The 15978-nt window shown below is 45.6% G+C and overlaps 1 protein-coding gene across 5 annotated transcripts in view; it reads right to left on the bottom strand.

The window, feature by feature from the left end:
- Positions 1–15978, bottom strand: part of ULK1 (unc-51 like autophagy activating kinase 1) — a 76944-nt gene that overhangs the window by 19339 nt on the left and 41627 nt on the right. For 3 of the 5 annotated variants that reach the window (XM_082293341.1, XM_082293339.1, XM_082293342.1), the window contains 6 exons: positions 15502–15552; positions 9058–9146; positions 6822–6987; positions 5521–5581; positions 5159–5248; positions 1100–1225 (listed from right to left, as the gene is read on the bottom strand). In XM_082293341.1, coding sequence (XP_082149467.1) covers positions 1100–1225; positions 5159–5248; positions 5521–5581; positions 6822–6987; positions 9058–9146; positions 15502–15552 — 583 coding nt within the window. The remainder of the gene's footprint in view (positions 1–1099; positions 1226–5158; positions 5249–5520; positions 5582–6821; positions 6988–9057; positions 9147–15501; positions 15553–15978) is intronic. The other 2 variants (XM_082293343.1, XM_082293340.1) reach the window with 1 other exon arrangement.

Genomic DNA, 15978 nt, shown 5'->3' with positions numbered 1-15978 from the left:
CCAGGTCTCTTGTGAGGTCCAAAACTAATGGCATCCACAAGTTTTGCTGTCAAAAACACAAGGCACGAAGGAAACAGGACAGAGCTTACCACAAAACCTGCCACACGCTCAAGGAAGTGAACATAAAACAGTATTGAAGTAAGTGGCACAAACCAATCCTTCTGCTAATCCCTGCCCCTGATATATCAGCATATCATGTCTCTGCTCCTGGGTCCACTTCAAATAAGCCTTATCCTGAATTAGGCTGGCTGAAGCCCAAACTTAGGCTGATGTAGGTATTACCCTACTTTCAAAATCTAAACTTTAACTAATCCAGATACCAACACCACTCATCCAAAAAAAGACATGACACATCCCAGACACTTCTATTTGAGTGCTTCTGCTGCACAAGCTCTTTAAGATCCTGTACTGATCTCCTTCCCATCAGTCTGTGACCTGGGCTGCTGCTGCCAACCAGAAATCATGTGTGAGAAGAGATAGAAGCCCTACATGTCTTGGATGTAGCAGGCATCACCTCTGAACTCAGAAGGTCAGCAGTCTGCTGCAGATTTGGCATCAGGGTCTTCCTGACAGCCTTCAGAAAACATGCTCTCCCTCATGGGCATAAATTGCTCATGATTTACTCAGTCCTGGCTGCATAACCACATTAATATGCAGCTCGTGCACAACACATCATCTACGGCATGACTGGATACAGGAACCAATTAAGGTAAAAGTCAGGTAGGTTCTGTAGCCCCATCCATTTTAGTTGTTTATCTCAAATTTTCCTTTTATAAAGGCATCTGCCAGATGGATGGTTCCCTCTGCTTGGACACTTGGACACCCAATCCATAGCTGGCATGGGAAAAGCTGTCAGACTCAAAGTAGCTCAGCCTTCTCTCTGAGCTGACAGGAGCTTTCTCACATAAAACACACAGGCAAAATTTACAGTGCTAACAAATAAATCTCAACACCACCACAAAAACACCCCAAAACACACAACCCTGGCTCCCTACAGCAAGGGGGAGAACCCAACACACAGGGAAATTTATACAGGTACAGAGAGCAAAGTACAAAGCAGTTTATTTACAGATCCCCTCGTCCCAGCCCCAGCACTTACCGGGGAGAGGAGTATGGGTTGGGAGACTGCAGGTTCTGCTCGATCCGACGGTAGTTGTGGATTTGCGTGGGGACCGGGATGGGCACGGAGTGCCCGTACTTGCTGCTGGAAAACTGCCCTGGCCGGCTGTGGAAAGGAGACACACAGAGACAACCTCCTCTAAGGGCTGGGCCTTCAACCAGGTAATTGGAGATTTTATCTTCATGAAGCAACTGCACGCAGGGAGCGTCCCCTGGGCTGCTCTGGGGCTGTGGGTTTGCACCAGGAGGTGGTTCAAAGTCGTATCAAAGGCAAGTGGCACCACACATCTCCTGGAAACAGGCACCTTTCCTCCAGCACCATTCCCACCCCCAGCCTGATGTTAAAACATCCACCCCTCCCTGCAGGAAAGCTGGAGCCCTGCTATTTCAGGCCATGGCTGGCCTAGTTTCCACCAGCTCAGATCCACAGCCAAGCAGACAGCACTGAGCAGGGGCTAAACATACGTGGCTCACAAAGGACACCGGCACAGACTTTGCTGACAAGAGCTGCTCGTGACTGACTCATGCAGAGGCACTGGTGCAGCCACGGCATCTCCATGGAAGTCTCACACCACGGAGGGAATGTAGTGGCGTAGATCAGAGTACTGGCAAGTCAGCTACAGGGTGGAGAAGGCAACTCAGGAGAAAATAAATTTGAGGGACAGGAGCTGGTATCTACGTACCCATCAAAGGCAAAATAGAACATCACACACAAAATGAGACAAGTCCATTCTGCAAATTTCAGGCTCCTTCCATCCAAGCAGGTTAATTGGCTCATGTCTGATACCTGTTCCCCCAGGTTACTCCTGGCCTGTCCACCAGGCTACACACGAACCACACTACAAAACCCATGCAAATACCTCATTTAACTAAGTAGGCACCTAAAGTCTTTTCCCAAAGGCCCCAGAATTCTAGGATTAATTGCCATGGCAATGCTATTTGCAACTGCCAACACAAATTGCAGGGATGTTGAACAGTTACAGGAAGATCTTATTGGTAATGAAGGCTTCTGCAGTCTCCCTCACTGTCAGTTGAGGACACACACCTTGGTCTGCCCCTGACAAGCTGGAAGCATCACTCCTTCGGGTCTAACACTTGGAATGGAAACATTTTACATGAGATGAAAGGATATATTTAATTCAGCCAGAACACACATGTGTACTTGGGAAGAAAGAAGAGTTTGTGTTTTATTTGGCAGGTCAAAGCATCCCATTTCCAGGATTTCTGTTTTGAGGAAGATCGTAGCATTCTGTGGTTTATGGTGACAGCACGGAACAAAGCTGACCTGCAGGAAAGTGTCTGCAGATCTCCACACAGGGCATGTGAAGACACTCCTCCATCACAGGAGAGCTTAATAACTGGAAGAGATCTTTCATCAAGGCTGAATGATCAAATGATTCCAATCTTTTCATTCCTCTCTCAACTTTTTAAAGTTCCATATATTCTTCCTTATGTGCTCTTATTTCTTCCACCAAGAAAACAGACTCCTAATTTCCTGCCTTGTCTCTAAAAGGCAGCATGGATGCCTTGATTCTTCACTGACACATAATAAAATAAAGGTATGCAAGGTTTCCAGTGGCTCAGCAAAAAGGTGAGGCTTTGGTGTCTCTGCCTTCCATGAGTATAAAACATGGTGTAGTGATAGACATAAATCAAGCAAAGCTTTAACCAACAAGGCTCATGTGAAGCCTTGGACTCACTTTGAACATATATTTCAAATGCTATTTTTTCTATCTGATCAAAATTCTTTATCAGAACAGAAGTTCTTGGGTAAAAGGATCCTCCCTCTCCCCAGGAGTTATTTCCTTCACATGGTGCAAATTGCAATGATCCAAATGAGGTGACATACACTAAACCTGCTAACTGGCCTCAAGCCCTAAAGAATGCAATTGACCATAAATCTGCAAAATCCAAGAGATAAAGCTGGGACAAGGAGTTTAATTACTTGGCAGTAATTAAAAGTTCTTTGAAAACGGTATTAAATCTACTGCTGTGGGGTACATCCAAGAAATTACCTTTCATTAGATTTACCAAGCATCTTCAAGGAAGTGTTTAAAAAAAAATTTTTAAAAAAGGATCAACTATCAGCGTATTTTAATTCTGCCCAGTCCTTAATCTCTTAATTAAGAGCAAGGAGAGTTGTCCTAGAGTGTACCATGACATCCTGTGGAAAACCCACTGCTGGCCACTCTGAAACAGCCCTTGCTTTCTGTCCCAGTTGGAGTGCAGCCAGCACTGCTTGCTAGCCTGGAGCCACACACAAAAGGGAGAACTGCTGCTTCCAAGTGAGCAGGCAGAGGGAAAACCAGGAGTCCTCTGCACTAGTGGAGCCAAGTCCTGAACCCACAGGTCTCGTGCCATCTACAGGGAAGGGCACTGAAACCCAGTGAGGGCACTCCTGGGTGGCACCAGTTCCGAGCATTTTCAGGGGACAGATAAAAGAGCACTGGACTCACAGTAACTGCTCTGATCTTTCATTAGTGATGTCTTATTCCCCATCCTGGACAGCACAGAAAGAAACTTTTCAGTGTTTCTTCAGTGCAGATATAAAAGTGGGAAGTAGCACTAGAGGGTTTGGAATCTGCTCCACAGAAGCTGCTGGGAATGAGCAGGAAAGACAGTGAGAGTAGAAATGTGTTTAGACCAAAGCCTCTGGCATTGACTGGCCAGCTTGGGATTCCATAGAAGACGATGAAGCCAGTTTGGTGCACAGTGAGAAGTGGGCAGCAATTTGTATTCAGCTTCCATGAATTTCCCCTCACTGCTGCCCAGAAGCAAGGCCAAATCCTTTAATAGAGACTGATCTCCAGAATGCAAAGGAATCAGTTAAGGAATAAGCTGTTAAAAAGCTTAGCAGGCGATGGCATGAGAAGCCTCATGCAATTAAACTCCACACTGTGGTACACGCTTGCCAATTAATCTGATCACGTCAGCGAGGCTCTGAGCTATATTATTCTCTGTTAAATTTGTATGCTTTGAGGCTATGTTTTGTCATTTTCTGGGCCCTGTTCACATGACAAATGTGTTCAACACAGAGCCTGGGACTATATTTTCTTGTTAAAAAAGATTTTAGGGTCATCCATCTCCCAGTATGAAATCCCCTTCAACTGTCCTCCCCCGACAGGTGCCATATTGACAGAACAGAAGATGAAAGCTGTCCTGCTTCCCTAGCAGGCAAGAACAAGATGGGAAGCAACACCACCAGTTCCCTGCAAGCTAAACACGTACCCTAAAGCTTCAGGGCCCAGAGTCAAGGGGAACACCTTCCACAGACCATTAACACCTTCAGAGCACAAAAGTGTCTGGCCCCACTGGGCAGCTGGTGCTGTTACATGTGGGCAGCTGTCACCTACAACGTTTCTAAAGGCCAAAACAGAGTTTAGAGCAACTGGTTTAGTTGGAATTAAACCCACAACCACGCCTGTTTGCCCATGTTCCTCCTACTGCGTCCCCCGTTAGTAAACAAGGTCCAGTATCATCAGTACTTTAGAGACACAGTGCAAGAAGCTTTTCAACAAACCACAAACAACTAAGCAGGCCCTCATCTGTCCTTCAACAGCAAAGGAATATGAGCAACACTCGCCCACATTTGTCCAGTAACTCAAGTCCATCATAACTTCAGCCTTGGACGAAGTGTTGTGCTCTAATTCACTGCATGAATTAGAAACAAGGGTCCTTAGCTGGAATACCCCCCTCATCTGAGGGCTAAGCACTGGGGGGATGAGCAGCACACATGTGCCAGAGGAGTACATTTACCTTCTGCTTGAGAATAATCCCTCTCCCCTCAGGGAACAGAGCTCTCCTGCATTCTCTCCTAGCCCCTCCTGAGAGCCAGAAGAAGGAGAGACAGGCTCAGTAGTTGGGACTGATCAGTGCCCAAGGCTGGGGAGTTTCTCCTGGGTGTTTCCTGTTACCCTTTAATTAAGAGGAGAGATGTACATCTTGCCCAGCACACCAACAGCAGTAAAATCCCCCCTGGAAGTCACCGGGTGTTCAATTATTCAGTGTTGCACACACACCACCAAACAGTTTTTCTTACCCGGATGGGCTTGGAGAACTGCTGTATGGGGGTGATGGGGATGGTGTCCTTCCCTGGCTTTCCAAGCCTGCTGAAGTCACCAGGGAACTCCTGAGGAAAACAGAAAGAACCCACCTGTCAGAGCCTGGGAACCAACCCTGTTTCCCTCCTACAAAACACAGCAACAGAGCTGTGGGAGCTCTGGAGACTGTCATGCTGCCCCCACCACAGGAAACTGAAAATGGTCAGAACCAGGCAGGTGACAGCCCTGAAAAAAAGGCTAACTCAGGGACATCTTCCCTCCCATCCACCAGAACCCCACAGTCCCAAACACCCAGTAGGCTCCAGTGGCTGGACCATTTCAGGTGCCTTGGTGGTCTTACCCACTGTACATCAGGCTGTCCTGGATTGGTTTCCCTCCTGCAGCCTCAGCAGTTAAATCACCTGAGGGAAAAGGAGTGCAGAAAAAGATTAATTCAAGATAATTTTCTTAAAAATCTTTATACATTCATAGCAATTGAGATTTTGTGTAGAATTTCCTGCTCCCCCAAGCCCTGCTTGTTCCTGAAGTCAGTGTTTTGCAACACATGGGCTGAAGCTGAAGCTCATGGTGGATGCTACTGATCCTTAAACCCTGAAGTTTTGGAAAATTTAGGCTGAAAGCAAGTCTTCTTGAAAAGGGGCCAAAACCTGACAGAATCATTTGTGGCAACAGGTTCATGCCCACTTGGTGCAAGTCACTGGCTGCTGTGTAGAAGTGGTACATGCTGCTTGTAGGGCTTTGGGACATCCCTGTCCTCCATGGCAAAAATTCAGGGCAGCCAAATGAGCTGGCACCTGGATACACAACAAACATCTGAACACTGGGAACATGACCAGCACCAGGCAAGTGCATACTGGCCCCACCACTGATTCCAGGGAAACACAAGCTCCTCCTTATCATAAGGACTGCAGAGATCTTTCAGAGATTACAGTTCTATCCCTCCAAATTCCTGTTTTAATACTAGTGGTGCAACTGTGAAAGGAGGAATCACAGCTTTTATCACCAAGTTCCAACTCAGCAAAGCATCACACACATGGGCAAGGTTGAACAAAGTACTTCTGCTGGTTAAGTAAGGACTTGTGCATGAACATACTTAGGCATGTGACTCAACTGAGGCCCTGGTTCTATGTACATCTGTATTTTCAAGCAAGTCCTATCAAAGTATAAACACATAAAGGTGCTAAGATGAAATTTAGAGTGTTTGAAGAAAAAACCAACATATTTTAGCTTTTCTGAGGGATTTTTTCAAGTGTAAAATCCAGCTTGCTGGCTGAAATCTTGCCTTGGACTGTGATGCTGAGTGAAACTGAAGACAGGATAACATGGTAAAAGCCTCTGTGAGAGAAAGACTTTTCCCTGTGAGCCTATTTATCTTCTTTTCCAGTTGGATTTCCAGGTTCAATCTCTTATTGAGGTCTTCAAGTAATCTTTACTCTCAAATCCTGTCTTTAAAGGTAATTACAAAATATCCTATGAAACTAGCCAGTGAGCCAGATGCCTCTGCCAGCTTGAGAACAAAACCATTCCTGCTATTCAGTCAAAACAGAAAGTTTTAATCACTCTTTCAACCTTCCAATATCTATTCTTAACATCCACATCCCCCTCTGCTCAGAACACCAGCCTTTTCAGAAACCACCTTACTTGAGAACTGTGCTGGGACCATGACAAAGTCATCTGTGTCACAGGAGGAATTCTTGCTGCTGCTTCCTGCAGAGTCCTTGGATCCATGCAGAAACCCGGGAGAATCCTGGGTAGGAGATGCCAGCGCCTTCTCCTGCAGCTGCTGCTGCATCTCTCCAAGGGACTGCTAATTCAAGGAGAAAACAAACACTGGCTTCAGCACAGCTACTTCATCATTCTGCTCCATCCTTTAAACTGAGCTGTACAAGGCTACAAACAACATTTTGCTGATAAACCAGGGCTGATGGTTTGCCAGAAGCAGCTGTTTAGTTTACTGAAAAGGAACTGCCTTTTATGTCGCTGTCAGAACAGCGCATCTTTTGTTACACAGAACATACTTCCAGTGTGTCTGATGCTCCACAGATAAGAAAAATTCACTTGAGGTACTGCATCCCTCTGCTGAGGCTTTCTGGATCAACCACGCATTTTCTACCAACTCACTTTACTATGGCTGGAAATCCAGGAGGAGTTTTCAAAGATACTTTTGGTTGTTCTTTAGGGTTATGTTTTTTCTGTTTTGTTCCTAAACATAGAACCATCTGGTCTCTATTTGTGCTTTTGCAGCACTTGGTAACATGGAGATAAGTGTTCCTGAACTTTCAAGACCACCCTGTTTTGCTGTACTGCTGCTAAGGAGCTAAAGAAAGGCTCAAAGGAGACTAAACTTTCAGCAGATAAACAGCTCACAGCTGTCAGAGGCAGGACAGCCCCTAAAAAGTCCAGTTTTCCTGCTTCCTTCAGCTAAATGATGAATAGCCCCACAAATCCCCTTGAGTTGCAGACAGATGGAGGAGGCCGGATGGTTTAAGAAAGCTTTAAGGCAGCCGAACTGCCCACAGAGCAGATCATAATCTTTATCCTAATGCATTTCCAGGCTGAGAAAGACTTGAAGCAGCTTTCACTTGGGCCTCATTAAGACCTTGTTCACCCTCCAGAGACTCTCCTGCTGCCCCAGTGGGGACTCCCTCTCGCTGCACACGCAGTTCACACAGGCAGAAGGAATTTTTCAGCTGTCAAAGTTGTCTCTTTTCCACCCAATCTGCGAACTCTGCCCTGCAGACATGGCATTTTTCCCAGACTGAGCCAGCACACCTCCATCAGCAAAACCTCCAAAGGCAGAGCAGGAGAGGTGCAGTAAACCTCTAACATGGGACCCCCTCCCAGTCTGGCAGTGATTCTGTACCATCCTTAAGCTTCCCAGACCAGGAAAGCTCAAGAGAGTGAGTCTGCTTTTCACACTATCTGCTCATTCCTGAAGTCTTATGGCCAGGAGGGCCTCAGCCAACCACCCTCTACTTCAGGCTGCAGGGAGGAAGCTCTCAGGGACACAGCTATGAAACATTCAGAAGGGAGAAGACCTGTCCTCTCTGTCCAGCTCACACCATGAGCACCTACACCAACTTCTGCTGGAGCCTCTCAGCCTTTTCCACACCAAATTGAGATACTCTGGCCCAGGGAAACTCAGAGAACAGAGTAAAAAAGCAGTCATGCCAGGGATGAAAAAATCCCATCCTTCTCCCTTCCCTTACCGGTCACACCACCAGCATTCCTGAGTTCAAAGTCAAAGGCAGCTTTCACCAAGATCCTTCAAAAACAAGCTTTCAGTTCAGCGAGCTGGAGGAATGTCACTTCACTGGTCAGTTAATATTGTGACCCTCCAGAAAGGTTTTCATCCTTTCAGGTAGCCAGAGAGAAAACCCACCAGTTCAGATCATCTTTCATGAGACCACTGGACTGTGGCAGGTCTGGTCTGAGCAAAAACAGCTTTGCTGCATGTCCCTCTGTGGTGCCTGGGCATGCTGGTCAGAAGGAAGCTGGATATACTCTCAGGCTGCAGAGACTGCTTGAAAACACAGAACCTGCAGCCAAGGAAGCAGAGCTATACCCTGAATTAGCAACTGGTTTGGGTTCCAAGGAGCTTCCCATCTCTGCCAAGACAAGCTAGTGGTGTATACCAACTTCTTTCATAAAGGCTTTTCATCCAACAGGCAATGGCACACTGAAATACGTCTTGGGGAAACGCAAGCCAACCTTCAGGATCCAAACTCTAAACTGGAGAGAACACTGCACCAAACCCAACCAGAATTACAGTGTTCAATGACTTGCACCAGAAGAGAGCAAAAGCAGAAACCTCATTTCAAAGACTCAAGCAGGGAAACCATTAACACAAACAGTGCATCCTCTGAGCTGTACTTACAGGAGGTGATGCCAGGTGGGAAGTGGAAGAGCTGCTGGAGGAGCTACCGGAGCCAGAACTGGGGTAAGAAGGCATTGGCACGGAAGCAGCTAAAACCAGCAAGACACAAAACCAAAAGAAGTGGTTAAACCAAGATCAAGCAATAATAAAATGCCTTCCTCGTCTTTTCCCATCAGGTTTATCTCATGCACCATCATGTAGCTCATGTATCATATGTGGTCAATTAAAGGCAAACAAAAGAAAATCAGCATTCTCTTCAGTTATGTGATTCACATCCATCCATTCCTCTGTGCACACTCTCACAGGTCTCAGAACTCCTGACCAAACTCTGACGCCCACTCAACAGCTGACCTACCCAGGCAGCAAGATGGTTTTTGTCCTAAAGAGCCTCCAAAGCATCTTTGCAAATGCAGGGAAAGAGAAACAGAAAAGTGAACTGAGTTGCTCATGTCTGGAGCAGAATTCAGGAGCTAGACCATACCCTGACAGATTCTTCTTCGTGAGACCTCGTGCCTTGGCACACATACATCAAATACCGGGAGGTCTGTGCCAAGTTAAACACATGCCTACTCAAACTCTATGTATTTGCTGTCCAAACAGCCACTGGGGCATCCCAGGCCACACACTCCTAGCAAAACCCCAAAACCTAACAAAAAACCCTCAAGGGGGTTTCCTTAAGGAAATAGTGCATTGCTTCCTACAGCTCAACTTGGTCACTTCTGCAAGTTAAACGTGTTTTGGTCATTTAATATCTTTGCACAGAAATTGTTTCCACGGCACAGGCCATTCATGCGTCCCTTCTTTTTATGTTTTATTGTTCAGTATAGGAACTGCCAATTTTATTCACTTCATTGTTGCACTGGCCTTTGTAACCCTCACAGAGGCCTAAAGCTTACATTGAAAGGCCTGGTTAGCACTGACCTTCAGGCAGAAAATATGATTAAGGCATCACAGGAGAAAAGAATATTTAACTCCAATGACTTATGCAAGTGAGGTTCAGTAAATAACAGAAGAGCTCAGCTCAGCCAAGCAGAGAGACAGTCAAAGGTAACAACGGCTCTTCAAAGGACTTTGAAGTAGTCAGTGGTTCAAATTCCCCAGTCCACCTGCATAAGACTGAACAGCGCAGAAGAGCCCAAAACCCCCACTTCAAGGCAGCCTGAAGTCAGATTTTACACTGGAACCATTCTGCTATTTGAATGACTTAAGATAGGGATCAGAGACAATGCTTAGTTGAGAACACTTTGCTGCTCTTCCATTTTGCTGGCAGAGAACTAGCACCTTCTATCAAATTTCTACATTTACACTACCTGTACTAATGACTCCATACCCAATACAAGGGAGATTAGTAACACCTAGAAGAAGAATGCTTCTGTCTGAAGTAAAACTACTTCTGTCATTAATCCCAATACATACTACAAAGTATTTACTCCATTCAACAGGCTAGAAGAATAAAAGTCCATCTCTCTGCAATTAACTGTTGAAACAGTGTTCTAATGATAAAAGAATGGGAAAACATGCCTTTTAATAAAAGGCTTTAGGAAGTCTTTCCATGCAGCCTATCAAAGAAGGTTAAAGGATGACTGGACCAGAGCCTTTTATCACAAAGAGAACAGTCACTGAGACACTGAATTCCTCGAGCTGAGAGAGATGTAACAAAATCCAGCAACAGGAACAAGAAGCCAAAGCAGCATAGACTTGAAAGACATATTTTAATGTAAGTAACTGACCACTTTAACAGTTTAAGCAGGGTCACAGTGATCTCCTCCAGCCTTTGGCAACATTAACAAGTAGGAATCCACAGCAGGATGGCTGCAGGGGCCTGGACACACCTTCTAGCTTCTGCATCTATTCTGCACTAGATTTAGTGCCCTTGATGGGCTGTGCTGTTGTAATACACTGCCCTGGCTCCAGTGAGGAGCAGGGGATGGAGGGATCCCGAGGATGGGTGTTCTGGGAGGTTGGTCAGGGGCTTGGCATGGAGAGCTACTCTGCCCACAGCCAGCACAGTTGCTTCCCCTCCCCATGCTCAGGGAACACACACAGAGGCCTGAGAACTTGCCTGTAAAATGGAGAGCTCTGTCCTGCCTCTATCACACACTGCTTTTGATCTCCACAGTCCTCCCACAGAGCCTGCAGAGCAATCCCTAGGACCTTCCCTATAGATTTAATACTAGAAAGGAGGGAAAGAAAGGTCTCCCCCCCTTATTTATCCTGCCAGCTGCTACAGAATGATTCACCCATGTACAGACAGACCCTCCTGTTATGGAAGGGTGCTTTTCAAAAAAGGTAAGTGAATTCTCTACTGTATCCACACACATGCCTGCTGCAAGACTTGCATCACCATTCATTTTTCCTGGAACTAGTATTTTTGTTAAGAGTCATTCCAGTTCTCTCACAAGGTCCCCTCCAGTCTATTTTGGTTCTGTGATTATTGATTTAAACCTGGCTAGAATTGAGACTTTTCTATTTTTGACTATTTGCTTCAGACAGCTTTTCATTAATCAAGAGGGAAGACAAGCTGGCAAACTTTGCCATTATCATCTGAAACTCAACCTCAGCTGCATGAAGCACTCCTTTAGATACAGCCTCTATTAATCACTGTTCTTATTTAAATCCCTTTGAACTCCCAAATTCATACTGTAATGCTGTGAGCTCCAACTCAGAAGGTCCTGACACTCCAAACAGACTTTGATGCACGTAGAACCATGAGGTTTGGCTCTGACAAACCCTCTCTGACCTCCACATCCCTGTTGGGGCAGTTTTCAGTGTCAGCCATGTAGGCCAGCTTGAAAGCAAGATGCCTGCTTCCATCTCCTCCACACACCCAGGCACTCCCAGCTCAAAATTAAAAAGGGTGCAAACACTTGGCTCATCATGTTTTCAGTTGAGTCTGAATGTGGGGAATGTTAACATGAATTGTAGGCCCCCACCCAAATCCAGAAATTGCTGGATTCTAATTGTAATGTAAATAAGTCTGTTTTCATAATTGTCCTCTCCAACTTGCTCCAGCAACAAAACAGTCATCCTGCACATTGTGTAACCAATGCCAACTGGTTTCAAAATGGGAGAGCTGGGAGCCATAAAGGCAAGCCTGTGCTCCAGCTGTGTGGATCCTGATACTGGATCCTATACTTGTAAAAATAACTTCTGACACATCATCCTACCGGGGGCTCAGTTGTCTTAAAAATATCTAACCCTCAAGTTTTATAGAAGTTTTATTTGGAATCTGAGTTCTACATACACTAGAGAGATGCACTTTTCTGATTATCTGGATTCAATCAAAACCACTAATCAAAAAGCTTTTTAATTGCAATCTCTGACAAGGCAATAAAGTTTGAGCGCAAACTCTGAAAGGACTTGCCCAAATAAGCTGCTTTCTAGAGTTTAAAAGTCTGCAGCATTAAAATATTTTATATGCAGAAATCATGGGGATCTTTTGCTCATTTTTAACCTATTTTAACCTAATTTTAACCTATTTAATGTACAGTAAGATTATAAAGATGGCAAAAGTCAAGCTAAGCCTGACAGATATTTCAGACACTGAACCACCTGTGCACTTCTGAACCATAACTGCTCACCTCTCATGCTCTCTTAACTCAGAGTCAAGGAGGCAGCAGCTCCCCATTCATTAAAGGCAGGAGCAGAAAAACCTCCAAAATATTCTGCAGGGGTACCAATTACAATGTGTTTACTGAGAGAAGACTTGCACAAGCATCTAATTATGCCTTCTCGTGTGTTATTACTGTAACACACAGCCCCATACCATATGCTGATCAGACCTGGCTACAGACAGACGACAGTCTGACTAGACACAGCATTTTAAAGACTTTATTAATAAATTTTTACACATCTAAAGTACATGCTTAGTCACAGGTACAAAACCCACAATATAAAATAAATTATAAATAAACAAAAAAAAAAAAAAAAAAAAAAAGTACACCATCTTAGTTAACAAAGCCCAAGTGCCCTGAACACACTCTCCAGGGAGGGAGATGAGAGGAGGGACATAAGAACAACCATCCCTTGAGACAGCAGTGAAGAGGTGCTTGTCAGAAATGTCTTATTGAAAGATTTTTGAAAGAAATGTTGATTTTGCTGAAGCATGTCGAAAAACATGCAAATGTACTTCAATAAAGGGGATCCCCCTGCCTTAGCAGCTTCAAAATTATCCACCTGGAGAATGATCTACTTCTGAGGACTCACCAGTTTTCCAGAATTCCAAAGTTACATAATATTAAAAAAACTCAGATGTGAATGACTTAGTCAGTGGTTATTATTTAAGCTCTCAAGGAGAGCAAGAAGACAAGGCACACTGTTCCTCCCCCAGTTCTCCACTGTAGGCCTGGGGGCTCTAATTCAGTCTGAGCACAACCACCATGGTTCAGATGCAGCTCTTCTTCTCTTTGGTATTTCCTACACTCGTGATGCTGAGCCACACGCTGAGATGAAGAAGCACAGTAAGGTTTTGGACTCGCGCTAGCTCTGCATACGGAGTCAGGAGAGTCACCCCCTGAGAACTGCAGCCTTGCCAAGACATACTTCAGCTACAGCTGAGCAAGGGTCAGGCACCCTGCCATGCTAGGCAGCATTCCATGCACCTCAGGTGAGTTTTTCTTATGGAGATCACCAGAACCCAACCTTTGCTGACACACTGGCTCTTCTCTCTCCTATTCAGAAATCAGAAAGACCACAGGCAGCCTTTCTCCTCCAGGCTCTTCACCACACCTCCCAGAGGCTCTAATCCATCACTGGCGTCTGGCAGTAGCAGAGACCTCACAGCAGACTACAAGAACTCTCTCCTCCACTAGCAGATTTCTGTGCACCACAACTTGAACATCTCCAGCAATGGGGAGGTATTTCTCCCATGTCTTCAAAGCCAGCAGGAGTCTCTCCTGCCTGGAGAGGACTCCAGGCTGTGTACGTACGTCCGGAGGCGAGGATCAGCAGGACGACAGAGAGGTCTGCAGTTTGTACAGGCCTTACCCGCCTGTAAAGGTGCTTTTCTTCTTGGTCCTTGACCCCACACCATTAACCTTGGTGCAGCTGGGGGCAAAGGCTGAGCTCCAGTCTCCTGTTCATAATGGCACCTCTGGTTCCTGCACAGCAGGTGTGCACAAGTTGGGAACTGGGGCCAAGTCAGGAGAACCCTCTCCTGTTTTTCCGGGGTTTTCTGCTCCCCTGGCCAGTGAAGCAGCGGGATGGCTGGAGGTAGGAGATGAGTTGGTGGGCATACAAGAACATCCTGAGGGGGAGATCTTCTGCCCACAGGGGGATCAGACTCCGAAGGGCTTTTCCCGCACAGCCGCAGGACAGGGGGTGCCAGGAGCTGGGCTGGCTTAGGAGCAGCCCTGTACGGGCAGAGCCCTTTCCTGCCCCGTGTTCCAGGGCTGGCCCCACATCCTGCTGGCACAGGTGGGTTTAGGGCCCTGGCTGCTTTGAAAGCGCTCCTAAACCAGAAGCGCCTTTTCTTGCCCGCAGGACGATCACCTGAGTGCACAGGTAAAATCTCATCAGGGACAACTGAGACATCCCACTCCAGCAGTGGGAAAGCAAGAGAGTGTCAGGAGTGATGTGGATGTCAGACCAGGAGTGTCCACCCATGGCACATGTCCAAGAGGGAAATTGGGTTTGTGCTGGACATGTTTCCTCCAAGACCTTGCACTGGACACCCCTAATTAGTCACTGATGAAGATTCTTGGCACTGTCATTTACTCAAGAGATTAAAGGTCCAGGAGAATCCCTCCAGAGAAGACAACCATGCATAATTCCACTAACCCAAGTTTCCTGGCCAGAGAACTATGATGCCTCAAACACTAGAAGCAATTCTGAATTGTTTTCCACTGAAAACAAACCTCTGAACCATAATACGTGTGGCTGCAGCTTTTCAAAAGTTTTGAACCAAAAGGAGGAAGGGAGAACTTTCAATGGAAATCTTTGTTTTGGTCAGCTCCCACAGAGTACCAAGTATAACCCTTCTAAAACAAGATTTATCAATAACTTTGAGGTAAATGATGCAACAAGATTTGGTAGCCACAAAATTTGGCTTTTGCATAGCTAATGTGGCAAGCAGGGCCAAGAGTGCCAATTTCCACCATTCACTGTCCTGAATGGTCCTACAGATGAGGATGAAAAGCAAGACCATGATGCATAATCCTGTGTACCTACAAGCATTTCACACAAAGCAGCTGAATACATTTCAAAGCTACATTTGCTTCTACTTTAGGTTCCTAAATAACCCCCTAATCATCCCTTTGAAGATAACCCAGTAAAATAAAGTACATTTTGATGGCAAAATCTGGACATGACACAGAAACAAACACCGAATCCCTCCCTAAATAACTAAGGAAACATAAAGCAGTCTTTTTCTTTCCATTTGAACTAGCAGCAAAGGAAGTCAGGCCATGGCTCAGAAAGAGTTCTAATCAAAAATGCAATACTTACATTTTTTCATAGAGGCACTTGCATCCAAGAATGGGTGATGGAAAAATTCATCTGAAAAAAATCAAGAACAATGACTCAGTGACTGTAAGAAGTTTACAAAGCAGCTAAAGCACAGGAAGTTACAGTGCCATACAGTGATTTTTCCATGCAACCATAGAAGCTGGCTGACTGTGGTTGAATATAGAAGTGGTCAAGAATACAGGCTGGAGACTGGATGTAGGACCTGCTCATGAAAAAAGGATGGGAAATTAACTGGATCCCTGGCTGATCAGGATGGTGAATCACCCTAACTGTAGGGATCCAGGAAAGCTGTATTTATCACACTGCACTGCCACTCACTCCACAGAAGAGGAATGATGGACAAAAAGACTTCCACTGAGTGATCTTCCATGACACACAGACTCAAACCCATCATGCACTGAGGGCAGAAATGCATTTTTTAATGGGCCACCCCAGAACCACAGCCCAGAACTGCCT

The sequence above is a fragment of the Coloeus monedula genome (assembly GCF_965178545.1).
Source record: "Coloeus monedula genome assembly, chromosome: 18".
NCBI lineage: Eukaryota > Metazoa > Chordata > Aves > Passeriformes > Corvidae > Coloeus > Coloeus monedula.
The sequence above is the reverse complement of the archived record's forward strand: the minus strand, read 5'-3'. Positions and strand labels throughout refer to the sequence as shown.